Here is a 12,937-nt window from a genome sequence, read left to right on the forward strand (position 1 = left end):
TCAATAGCCATCATTTCATATGCTTCGAGATGTTTTTTCAATTTTAAAAAAAAATTCAAAAAGCATATTTCTTATTGATATTTTAAAATGCCTCATTTTCTCAAAATCGTTTAAAAAAATATGTCGATTGCCAATAAATGTGTGATTATTTATTTGCAATTTTGGCCTTGAAATGGAACTTTTGAATTTGAAAATAAGTGAAACAAAAATCAAGATATTATTCTCCAAGTTTATTTTAATACAGTGAACGACAAAATCATTGAAGCTTTCAAATCGTTTAATGCAAGGTGAAAACAAGAAATGGTGAAATAAGCAGAAAACTTTATTTAAAGAAAAATGTTATGAAAAAAATGAAAAATCGAGAAAGTTACAAAAAGAAATTTCTTTCATAATTTAGAACTCATTTGAAAAACCGTTTTTAAAAAACATTCATTCATTATTTGAACATGTCGAAAATAAAAATTGAAAAAATTTTGTGAAATGGGACAGATTTCTTTCATTTGGCTGATCCTTTTTGAAATCAGACTTTCGTTCGAGTTTTGATCAAAATTTTATTCTCAATGGGATTTTGAAAAAATGAACTAAAACAGTTCACACATACAGTACATGATGAAAATTTTCAAAAAAAATATAACTTTTCACTAAATTCCATTGAGATTAAAATTTTGATCAAAACTCGAACGAAAGAATGATTTCAAAAAGGATCAGCCAATTTATGACTTCAACAAAAAACTTTAAAGTGTTATTTCATTTGAAAAAATAAGAAGAATTCAAGACTTATCAATGCAACAAAAGTTCTTGGTCAGATATAATTGTTAAATTATGAACTTCGTGTCCTCTTTTTCTGGAGATATTTTCGAACATTCACATGTTCTTGTGAAAACAAAATCACAATAAAAAATATATTTCAATGCTTATTTGAAAATAAATTATAATTTTCAAATGACAATTGTGTGTTATCCTTCAATGATTATTTTTTCCTTTTTTTGATTTCTTCAAATAATCTTTCACAGAAAACATATATTAATAATGGGCATTTTTAATTACTTTTCTTTATTTCATCAAAAATTTATTTTTTTCTGTTAAATAGGTTTGTGCATTTTTATTTTAATGTTTTCTATTATATGCATAAAATAAATTGATAATTTGGAAGCTTTTTGCGTTTTTTCGTTGAATGACCTCAAGAATAAAACAATGCTTATCCTACATTTTGCATTATAGAACTCAACTGATTTTATTTTTTGTTGTGTTATGTACTTCAACTCCTTATAATTTATTAACCCCGATGATGCCAAATTATCTTAGAGGTTCACTTGAATTTATTTCAACTAATTATAAAAATACATTATCATTTTAATAATTTGAATTTTTCAGAACTTGGAGGAAACACTGTTGATTATGGTCTAATTCTTGCTGCATATTCTCTTGCACAATTTTTTGGTTCGCTTGCGGTTGGAATTATCAGTGATTTTGTTGGAAGAAAGAAAACTCTTGTTGTTAGTTGTTTTGGAGTTGCTTTGTTTAATTCACTTTTATGCGTCGCCCCAAATATTACATCAATCATTGTATTTAGAGCTGCTACTGGACTTTTTGGAAGCGTTTCAACTGTTAGCATGGCAATGACATCAGATGTTATTCCTCCAGGGCCAGTCCGCACAACTTGGTTCGGTTGGTTCGGCTCGGCTGTATCACTTGGAGCTGTCATTGGACCTGCACTTGGTGGCTTGCTGGGCTCTTCATCAATTGCAGTTCCTTGTTTAACAGCTGGAGCTTTTAACTTTGTTGGAGGAGTACTTCTAATCATTTTTGTGCAGGAATCTCTCCCTCCAGAAAAAAGAAAGAAATTGCCATGCGCAAAGCGAACAGACGGAGATATTTCACACAAAAATACCAAAACAAAAACTCTCTCAGAATATAGAAAAACAAAACAGCAATCCATATCACTCGAAGAGGAGTCAGCCAATGAATCTACAGCAGGAAATGAAACAACGGCACAAGATGCAAAGAAGCCTTCAGTTTCCAAGCAGCCTTCGGGTGAAAGGAATGATGCTTCCGGTGAGTCCATATGGAAGACCATACGCAACCCTTCTTTCCTTCTGACGTGTGTGAACTACTTTTTCGGGCAGTACACTGGAACCACACTAACAGCACTTATTGGACCCTTGTGTTTGGACAGATATTTCTTCACGACGCAGATGGTTGGGTTCATCACAATGGTTAATGGGATCGGCATGCTTCTGACACAGCTGCTGGTATTTCCGATTGTTATTCCGAAAATCGGGGAGAGAATCCCGCTGATCGTAAGCACCATCTTCACGTCTGTTATCCTCGTTTTGATGGGCGTCGTGCCCAACAACATAGCAGTTTGGTTTTTCTCCGCCTTGTTTGGAGTCGGCCAGGCGTTCAGTGTGCCTACGTCGACGTCGATTTTCTCGTACTTTGGATCTCCGCAGACAAAAGGCACTGTGCTCGGGATTGGGCAGTGCATTGCAACTGCATCGCGAGCCGTGGCGCCGCTGATCTCCACAGCCATTTACGAGTCGAACGACTCGGTGCCATTCTACATCTCAGCGTCGGCGTCGGCTCTTGCGTCGCTTCTGATGATCTGTGTGAAGTATTCGGTTGCTGGCAGCAAGGGAGAGGAGGATAAAACCGCCATTGAAGAAATGACAGCCAAGAAAGTGGCAGAGAAGAAAGCGCAACTGCGAAGGAGGATGGCAGCTATCCAGAAGAGCGATGAAGAGATGCATCTTTCGTATCCTTCTGATGGTTGCAGAGTCATTCCGCGTGTATCGTCTGCTCCGCCGTTTGTGTACACGTGTGTGGATGAGATTGTTGCACTACATGCGCCTCACTTGGTTCGCACGTTTGGTGAGGACGAGGCGCAGAGGCAGAGAGCAACAGTGACTGAAGCACATGTGAACATGAAGGAAATGGGAGTTGGATGTGGAGTGGGTGATAAGATTGAGGTTGAGGTTGAGGTTGAGGTTGGGCTTGGGGCAGGAAGAGTGGCAGTGGAGATGAAAGAGGAGTCGATGGAAAAGAAAGAAGGATTTTCTTCTTTGCAGGGAGCAAATTGTTATGATGATGATGATGATTATGACAATAGCATTGAAGGCGTCGATTCTGATTGTTATAAAGAGCGTTCCAACTCTCCGATTGGATTGGATACAAATCAGGAAATTCCAATAGACACGCCCTTGTTTGACAAAGATTTTGAGAAATTGTCTGGCCATGAGGATGAGACAGTCACTCCGCCTGCACAGTTTCCAGAGGAAGTTATTGAACAAACGCAAAATAAGACTCAAATACAAACAAAAAATTTAAAGTTTAACACGCCTTTTAATCAGACAGCAGCGTTCTTCAGACCTTCATCCAGATTGCCTTATCAGTCGCTGCTGTGCTTCCACCCTGTCAAAACCAAGTTAAATACCAACAAGAATACATCTGCTTCATCTGTGAGTGAGCCATCTCTTTCTCCTTCTCATTCTTCTTCCCCTTCTTCTTCTCATTCTTCTTCCCCTTCTTCTCTTTCAGAAGAGTCAGAATGCCCTCCTTTTTACGATGTTCCACTGAAGACAGAGATGAAAACTGTGCTTTCTTCTCCAATTTTGGGCTGCTTCCTGTTAGCACACAATCCATTGAGTTATATGTCGGAGCCTGATAATAACAATAGCAATAGCAGTAGCAAAGGAAATGAAATTGAAATTGAAATTGATAGCAATAATAATAATAATAATAATAATAATAATAATAATAATAATTCTGATTCATTCATTGAAAATGGAGTAATAAAGAACGAAAGATCATCAAATGACACTGCTTCAAGTGAATTGTGCTCAGATTCATCTTCTTCTTCCTCTACCTCTTCATCCTCTTCCTCTTCTTCTTCTTTTCCCATTGACTTTGATGACGAGCAATACCCCTCACAAGAGCAGTCATGTTCAGTCCCGTTGAATAACTCACATGAAGAAGCAATAAAATTATCTTCTTCTTCTTCCACCACCACCACCTCTTCTTCTTCTTCAATTAACAGCAACAAAGAAGATGAAAACGAAGACAGTCTTTTCCTTCTGCAGCTGCTGGACACACACCAGGCATGGCGCCTTCAGGAGCAGATTTACATGGGCAGACGGTCGAGAATAATGAGAAGAGTGTTTTCATTCAAGAGAATCATGCAGAGGAACTACGAATTGTCTGTAGGCCATTCATTGCTAAATGAACAGAAACAAACAAATGTGAGTGAGAAAGTTGATGGGATGGATGTGCCGGAATCGGAATTTATATAATAATCGGAATTGGAGCAAGAGTATAAGCAGGAGCAACAAGTAGCAGTCGCAATTTTTGAGGCTGAGGACGTTCCTGCTGTGAGTGCGCTGCAAAAAAAAACCAGAATTATTAAATGCAACACCTTGCTTAAACGATGAAACGCAAAATTCAGTTTAACATGACTGATAATTTGAGACTATATTTATTTAAATTAGCTTTTTATTTTTGAATTTTTATTTCGTTGTTTTAGGAATATGTTTGTATATGTTTTTTAATTGTTTCAGATTAAGTTTTCAGATTTGTTTATAACCATATTATTTTCATTTACAAAATTTTTATTCTTTGTTTTTTATTTTCGTCATATTTTTTCATTTTTTATAATTAAAATATGAATTGTTTGATTTTTTGAGATTTTTTCTCTCTTAATAATCGGGCTTAGCTACATATAACTGTAGAAAATTGATCATGACTTGACATGCAGTTCGCTTTCATGAAATAAAGCTTCTAACTTAATTTTTCGCATGATTTTGCTTTTTGCATTTTGTGCATATTTATCATTCGAAACATATTCGTTGTCTCAAGATTCTTTTGAATGGATTGCGTGCGAACTTGTGAAAGCAGCAGATCATCTCTATATATCCATTCCATCCACTATATCTTCGGAGCCTAAATGCCATGATCAATCCAAATTGCAAAATTCTCTTGCATTTGCTTTTCCAAGGCAATTAACACATGGACACAACTTTGTTTCAGCGGATCCATCATTCGGTTATAGAACTTCGGAACAAGGAGAAAATGAAGAAGAATCCACTCAAACATGCTTAGCAAACTGCATTGCAGCGTTTGATATTGCAACAGCTGGATGCAATAATGATTATTATGATTGTGTCTCTCTTTGCCGCTGCAGCGAAGGAGCTGAAAAATGTTTAGATCTTTGCAAAGAAACGAGGAGCCAGTGCCAAACAGCTGCAACATCTGATCTTAGTACTTGCCAAGGTGACTGCTCTATAACGCAACCGCAATGCAGTTGTACAGATCTTTGCATTTTGGATCTTGAAAAATGTATAAACTTGGTGGATATTTCGTATGAAAAATGCCAACTTTCATGTGGATCTGAGGACAAAGATTGCTTGACGTGGTGCAGAGTTGTTCGTGACAGCGACTTGAATTTATGTGAAACAGCATTTGATGAATGCTTTTTGTCGTGTTGCACGCCAGATGTTGGGCTGTGCAGAGATGAGTGTATTATGGAGGAAGAAAACTGCCTTGATGTGTGCCAGATCGACTATATCAACTGCATCCACGGAGCACCAATCACAAAGGCAATAGCACCTGTACCACCTCAGCTGCAGCTTCAGACTCAACAGCGCCCGATGCAGAACGCTGTTCCAGCTGGAATGCCTTCAGGAAGATTTTTGATGGGTAAGCAAAACTACCCTCTTCAAGGTGTGAATGATGTTATTTTTTATTCGTTTTTTCAAACAAAAAAATTTGGCCGTAATCTGATATTCATTCGTAACACAACATAAACATTGTGCTGTTTCTGTTTCTTATTCCTTATTCTTTTATCAATATCGAACCTTTTATTTTTTATAGCTCTGCCATATCAAAAGTTCGGACAAGGCAAATTCACAACAAACACACCAATTCCGCCTCAATTTTCTTCAGGTCCTCCACCAAGCGGCTACTTTAAATCGCCCACATTCACACAGACACTGAAGCGTGGATCGCTTATGAACGCACCATCTCCTGATCCTCAATACAAAAATGCTGGTAATGTCCATCCATCGATGATGCGTCAGCAGACACCTTACAATTCATACAGCAACAATTACGCTGGATCTTCCGTTGCATCATCATCACAATCATCTTCGTATTCTTCATCCTTCACACGTCCCGTCAGCATCCCTTCGCCTTCTCCTTCTGGTGCAGCAGCCAATCCAGACCGCAACCAATGCCTTGTGCTCCTTAGGCTCTGCAACGACCGCTGCTTTGCCAACAGTGAGCACTGCAAAGCAGAGTGCGAGGCGCTTACTGCTGCTTCGTGCACAGATGAGTGTGAGAAGAAGCTGAGGCACTGCAACAACCAGTGCGAAGGCGAGTATTCGCATTGCTCTGCGGTGTGCTACCAGAACGCGGAATTGCTTGCAGCACAGCTGAAGATGGAAGACGAGCAGAAGATGATTGAAGAGCAGAGGAGAAGAGAGGAAGAGCAAGTGCAGATGCAGAAGCAGCGCGAGATGGATGAGAGGAGGCAGGCTCAGATGGCAATGCAAAGAGGGATGTACAGGTCGTTCATTCCCAACAGATCTGGCCAGTTCGCACCGACACAACCACCAATCAATTCTCTTTCTGCTTCCCGTTTCCCTGTTTCGGCTTATAGCTCGTCTCAGACTGCTTTTGGAAGTACAGCTCAATCACAAAATACTCAACCCACTCCATTTGCGCAGAAGACTCCGCGGGAGCTTCTTGTTGAGTGCGAACAGGAGTGCCGGAAACAAAGGAGGCAATGTTTGTTTGACTGCGATGCCTCGTTCACCAGCTGTGCCGCTGCATGTCCGACGGAGCTGCTGTCTGTATCGTTTGCGCTTTCTGAGTCGAATTGTGTGAAAGGCTGTGAGAACTCGTTTGATGTGTGCATTGCTGGCTGTGGGTGCGCAGTGGAGTGTGAAATTGGGTGCTACCAGGAAAGGAGGCGGTGCCGCGATGAGTGTGTAGCACAGCAGAAGGCGCAGGAGATTGATGCAAGTACATCGGGCACTGCTAGCGATGGAGAAGCGTCGACAGTGTGCTGTGACAGCTGCAACGAGCAGCGCTCGCTGTGTCTGATGGACTGCGATGGGAAGAACAAGCAGTGTGTGGCTGAATGTAATGGAGATGTTGGCTGCATCCTTCGCTGCGACAATGAGGAGAGGACGTGCCGCGAGGCGTGCCAGAACAGCTGGAGAGAATGTGCATCGCATTGCCCTGGACGATGCGGAGGTGTTCATCCATCACCCCTACCTCCACAGCCATCACCTGATCCAGAACCAACTCCAGTTGAGCCAATAACACCCACACCCACACCAACACCAACACCAGTACCTGAGCCTGAGCCTGTTGCTCCACAGCCACAGCCGGTTATTCCGGATGTGCCGCTATCGAGAATGAGGATGCCACAAAGAATGAACATGGGGAGATACAATCAATATCCGATTAAAATGAGCCCAACGTCGTTTCAGCAGTCGCAAATGATGAAGACAATGCCTGCTTATAGACAGCAGCAGCAACAGATGGGAGCACAAACACAACGGAACAACCAATATAACAACACTCCACAGCATATGGCGATAAATGGACAGTACTCTTCGAATCCTCAACAAATGCATCAAAGTCCATACAACTTGCGATTTTCTTCAAAACCTGCTGTTAGAGGCATGAGATAAGTGAAAATTGTGCAAAATTGTTGGAATTAAAAATATTGTGATTTTCTCAATTGCTGAAAATGAAAAAATAATTATTCGTATCATTAAATTCTTTTGTAATCTCAAGATGTTGAATTCCATTTTTATAGATGATTTATAGAAATATTCAATTCGATAATTTTCGAGAAAAAATACATTAGTTTTTTTGAAAATAAAATTGCAACAAATACATAAGTTTAACAATTTTTCTACTCTTCTTTGAACTTTTTGACAGAAAATGCAGTTTTGTGATGAAGCAAACATTAGCAATGACAGTTTCGGATTTTGCTGTCTGGAAAAATTGAAGATCATGAATAGAATTTTGTTTCTCTTTCATTTGAATCTATTCTTTGTTCTTCTTCTATGCTTTTTTCTCTTTAGCATTTTCAGTCATTTCTATCGTCGTTTAAACATGGTTGTTTGCGATAATGAGGAAGTTGTGAAAGGAAGAGAAATCTCTTCTTTTCTTCTCTGTCTAGTGATTGTTCTTAAAGATAAATGTACACAAACATCCCCGAAAGTGTTTTGATGGATAATTGAAATATTTTTGGTTACAATTCTCAATCCTTTCTTGCATGATGCATTTCCATAACATTTGGCCAAAATGCTTCTTTTGTCATCTTGTTTGATGGTGAGAGAAGCTTGCTCACAGAATTTTTTCCCACCTAATTACATTAGCTCGCATTTTTTGCAGTTGATGAATAAGATATAAATTTGTCATCTGCATTGCTTTTGTTGACTTTCAATTCTTATTTTTTCTTTTTTATTCCCTTTTTCAATTTCGTAGAAGTTTGCCTTAAATGCGCTTTTAAAAGAAATTTCCGTAAATAATTTATGAATTGACACCAAAAATACAACTTCTGACTTTAAATACTTATTTGAGTTGAAGATAGAAACATAAGAAGAAAAATAAACGAAATAAGAAAAAAGATTTCATAAAAAGCGATCAACTTTCTTCAAAAAAAAAAAAAATAAAAATTAAATGCGAATATTATTAAAGGCTTCTTTCTCTAGAAGCCCATATCAATGAAAACAGAATTAGAAATAAAAAAAAAAAAAAAAAAAAAAAAAAAAAAAACAGAAAACAGAAAATTTTCAATTTCAAAAGTTTTATTCAGAAATATTACAGCAATTTCTTTGTATTAATTGCCAACAAAAATGAAGAGATAACTAAAAAAATTAGCGTTCTAACTTTTTCCAAAGTGCATAATTTATTCTTCCCAAATTTATTTCGACTCAACTTTTGTGAGCATTTTATCCAACAGAATTAAATTATAAATGATGAAGAATTGCTCGCAATGATTTATTCAAAGTTTTCAGAATTTCCTCGAATTAACTTTTCACATCAGCAAATAAACACTCAACCTTTCATCTCGTTTTGTTTCACATTTCTCAATTTTTTTGGAGTAATCGGTGAATTTTCTTTGTGTGTTGAAGAAACTTGCCCTGTTTTAGTGTTCCTTGCTAAGCTGTCCTTTGCTGAAAGCGCCTGAATAACAGGAGTTGTGGGGCGAATGGGAGAGAGAGGGGGAAGAGAAGCATGTGAAAAGGAAGAAATAGAAGAAGAGGAAGAAGAAGAAGCAGAAGGTGATTGAGGGAGTGGAGATAGCGCCTGATGGTTTGTCTGCCCAACTCCCACAGTTGATGAAGGGATCTGCAGTGACAACCTCAATTTCTGTGCCTGCTGTTTGTGCGGCTGCTGCAAAGGAGACGAAAGCGAAGAGAAAAACGGAGTGTTCTGAGGCAATGAGGCAGATGAGACAGAAGAGGATGAAGAAGATGAAGAAGAAACAGAAGATGTTTGTAAAGCAGGCGAATGAGGACGGATTTGCGGAGAAAGGGGGCGAAGATGCGGAGAATTCTGTTTTTGTGCAATGGAACTTGATCCGTCAATGACTGAAGATGAAGCAGAAGAGAGATTGAGTGGTTCAGAAGATGATTTTATAAAAGATTGATCTGTTTTGTCAATTTTGTCTGTTTTGTCTGCTGTTGATTGAGAAGCAGAGGAAGGAAGCGTATTGTGTGCTAAGGGAGGAAGGCGATGATGCAAAGGCAAAGGAAAATGCAACTGTGATTCGTTCATTGCAGTTGATGAACTGTGAGCAGAAGATGTGATGATTGGTGAAGGCAGCAGAGAAGAAGAGGAAGAAGAAGGTGTTGAGAGCGGAGTGGACGAATACAAAGGAACATCCAGCGCTCTTCTTCTGCTGTACGTTGAAGGTGAAGGCGGAGATGCAATGGACGAAGGGGTTAATGAATTTTGCTGTCCAGCTTGATTAACTTGGCTTAATTGATTCATTTGACTCATTTGGTTTATTTGACTGGAGTGTGGAGAAGGAGTGCGGTGGGCTCTGCTTGGCGTGGCAGGAGAAGAGATGATGCGAGGTGACACTGGACGAGCTGAGAAAGGGGAAGGCGGGCGGAGAGGAGAGAAAGAAGGAGAAGACGTGCTGTCAGGCAGAGGATGGTGAGGGATTTGCTGGGAGGTTGGTGGGTTGGGGATGCGTGTGGAGCGAGAGGCAGAAGAAGGAGGGGTGGAGGAGGAAGAAGACGACGACGATGATGAAGTTGAAGAAGAAGAAGAAGAAGAAGAAGAAGAAGAAGCCGAAATTTCTGTGTTTGCACTCCCAGCTGTACCATCAGCACTGCCATTCGCATTGCTCAGTGGTTTGAGTCTGTTGTGTGCCGATGGAGAAATCGGTTTCCGGGTGGAAGAAGCAGCCGTAGAAGAAGCAGAAGGAGAAGGAGAAGAAGGTCTTTTCGCTATTTTTGAGGGAGAAGACAGACGAACCTGCGGAGGAGGAGAAGAGGGCCTGTGTGTGGTTGAGGAAGAAGTGGCTGTGAGTGGCTTCAGATGGATGGAGGAAGAGGAAGAGGAGGTGAGATGGCGAGAGGAGGAAGGAGAAGAAGAAGAGGAAGAAGAAGAAGAAGAAGAAATCACAGGTGAAGACAAAGAAGCAGGAGAACTTGTAATCTTCACAGGAGTCTGGGCATCCAATGAATGTTTTGGTGTGATAAGAGCAGAATTATCTGTGTCTGCTGCAGAAGTTGAAGGCGCAGCTGTTTGTCTGGCTGGATGATGAGATGAAGGCAAATGTGTTGACTGATTGTGAATGGCTTGGTTTTGCTTGGCAAGAGAAGAGAGAGAGGGCTCTTTGCGTGCCAATGGAAGAGGAGAGGAATCAGAAGCAAATGATGATGATGATGTTGTTGTTGTTTGAGGAGAAAGAGGGTGAGTGCTTGTTGGAAGAGGAGCAGAGGAGGATTCTTGGAGTAGAGGAGAAGAAGAAGGAGAAAAAGAAGAATGAGATTCTAAAGCATTGCTTTTTATTTGTTCATGTGATTTCGTGTTTGGGATTGCAGAAGAAGAAGAAGAGGAGGATGAAGATGAAGATGGAATGGCAGACAAAGAAAGAAGAGGAGATGAATGCGTTTTTGACTGACCACGAAATTCATGTGACGATTCGTATATGATCTCGTCTGGCTCGTCGCTTTCATCAGTCGTACTTTGCATTCTGCCAAATGGAAATTTTTGTTCTTTCTTTTCTTCTTCTTCTTCTTCTTCTTCCTTTAATTTGATTTCTGAAGAAGGCATTTTTGATTTTGCATCTTTTTCTTCATCTTTAATTTTTCCGTTTTCTTCTTCTTTCTCATCATCTTCATCTTCATTATCTTCCTCCTCTTCATCATCACCATCTTCTTCTTCCTCTTCCTCCTCCTCATCATCATCATATTCATTCTCCTCTTCTTCCTCCTCCTCCTCCTTCTCGCTCTTCTTCTCCCCATACCGCGACGAAGGCAGCAGCGCCAGTATTTTCGCATTAGCTTTCTTCTTCCTGCTCAAAATGTTCTCAGCCGGGTGCCGTTTCGACAGAGCGTTCGGACGCGGACGCTGCGGAATTGCTGCTTCTTTGAAAGGAACACTCGCAAAATGCGGTGGGAGGAAAAGGCGGTTTGGCTGGTCTGCAATCTTTCCTGCATTCACAGAAGGATAATTCGAACTGTTTGAAAGTTGAGAAGGAGAAACTGTGCTTTGATCAGGGGTGACGATGTCAGTGACAAATAGAGAGGATTCGATGTCTGCCTCCAACGCAGAGGAAAGCAAGACAGGCTGAGAACGGTTCAGATTGGCAGGCAATGGAAGCGTCTTGGATTCTCCGACTTCTGCTGGTGGAAGAGGAGACCTTTGCGGAAGGAAATCATCTGTCCACATGTCTTCCTTTTCAAACTCATCATTGAATATGTTGTTTTGTTCTTCTTTTCCTTCTCCTTCTTCTCTTTCTTCCCAGCAGCTTGATAACTTGCTCTTCCTCCCGTTGATACGCTGCCTGTCAGCTTTTCCCTTTCTCTCTTCATCCCCATCAATTCCTCCTCCTCCTTCTTGTTCCTCTTTCTCTTTCCTCCTCTCTTTCTCCTCCCTCTCCTCCTTCTCCTGCTTCCCCTGAACATTCACCAACGAAGACGACGCCTTCCACTTCTTCTTCACTGAGTACACTTTCATGTGTTGTGTGTCAGCTGTGCTGCTCAGCTTCGCCAGCGCCGGCATCGACGCCAGCAGAGAAAAGCTGGCTGATCGTTGGCGGTCGGTGGAAGAGTCAGAAATCCCAAGCACACTCGAAGAACGGGTGAATAAGGAGGTTGTGGCATTGTTATTGTTATTGTTATTGTGATCATTAATGCTAATGTTATTTTGATTATTATTATTATTAGTATTATTACTATTATTATTACTATTATTATTATTGCTATTTTCATTATAATAGAAGTTGTTATCACCAACAAATTTGTCATTATGAATAAAACTTCCATTCTCCCCATCTTCGACTGAATCGAATGGAGACTGAAATGTCTGTGTTCTGAGTGTCTGCTGAAGAAGGAAGGACAGTCTGGTTGAAGTGAGTGTGGAGCCAGCAGCAAGAGAAGAAGAAGAAGAAGAATTCGAAAGAGAAGATGAATTCAAATGAGAAGAAGGATAAGAAGAAGAAGAAGAAGAAGACAATGAAGTGGAAGCATTGCTGATAGAAGCAGAGGACGAGGCTGTTGAGACAGGGGTGATGGCAGTTGGAGACAACGCAGCAGTGGCAAGCAGAGTGGAAGCGAGCGAAGAATACGAAGTGGAAGACAAACGAGAAGAGGAGGAGGAAGAGGAGGAGGAAGAAGAAGAAGAATTTGAAGCTGAAGTTGAAGTGAGGGAGGTGGCGACGAGAGGAGGAAGAGCACCGCTG

The 12,937-nt window shown here is 40.3% G+C and overlaps 3 protein-coding genes across 3 annotated transcripts in view; 2 read left to right on the forward strand and 1 right to left on the reverse strand.

Annotated features, from left to right (window-relative positions):
- Positions 1-1,036: 1,036 nt before the first annotated feature.
- Positions 1,037-4,743, forward strand: MONOS_5038 (putative arabinose ABC transporter permease). The gene is made up of 3 exons (XM_067875156.1): positions 1,037-1,090; positions 1,154-1,307; positions 1,375-4,743. The coding sequence occupies exons 2-3, from the start codon at positions 1,175-1,177 to the stop codon at positions 4,287-4,289; spliced, it is 3,048 nt and encodes a 1,015-aa protein (XP_067736449.1). The 5' UTR covers positions 1,037-1,090; positions 1,154-1,174; the 3' UTR covers positions 4,290-4,743.
- A 47-nt stretch (positions 4,744-4,790) lies between these two features.
- On the forward strand, positions 4,791-7,902 carry MONOS_5037 (uncharacterized protein; the record flags this gene model as incomplete). The annotated part of the gene is made up of 2 exons (XM_067875155.1): positions 4,791-5,715; positions 5,866-7,902. The coding sequence occupies 2 exons, from the start codon at positions 4,791-4,793 to the stop codon at positions 7,692-7,694; spliced, it is 2,754 nt and encodes a 917-aa protein (XP_067736450.1). The 3' UTR covers positions 7,695-7,902.
- A 1,107-nt stretch (positions 7,903-9,009) lies between these two features.
- Positions 9,010-12,937, reverse strand: part of MONOS_5036 (putative Protein kinase domain) — a gene marked incomplete at its 5' end in the record, with an annotated part of 7,586 nt that continues 3,658 nt past the window's right edge. The window contains 2 exons of the mRNA XM_067875154.1: positions 9,010-12,281; positions 12,516-12,937. The exon at positions 12,516-12,937 is cut by the window's right edge and continues 1,431 nt beyond it. Coding sequence (XP_067736451.1) covers positions 9,073-12,281; positions 12,516-12,937 — 3,631 coding nt within the window. The 3' untranslated portion in view covers positions 9,010-9,072. The remainder of the gene's footprint in view (positions 12,282-12,515) is intronic.

Source organism: Monocercomonoides exilis (genome assembly GCF_001643675.1).
Source record: "Monocercomonoides exilis strain PA203 chromosome Unknown scaffold1-2713096, whole genome shotgun sequence".
NCBI classification, from domain to species: Eukaryota; Preaxostyla; order Oxymonadida; family Polymastigidae; genus Monocercomonoides; species Monocercomonoides exilis.

Bases quoted from the DNA above. Each gene is read 5' to 3' on its own strand.
- MONOS_5038 (XM_067875156.1), top strand. From the start codon at position 1,175: ATGACCTCAAGAATAAAACAATGCTTATCCTACATTTTGCATTATAGA. The intron at 1,308-1,374 runs GTTCACTTGAAT...TGAATTTTTCAG, and splicing joins GATGCCAAATTATCTTAGAG to AACTTGGAGGAAACACTGTT.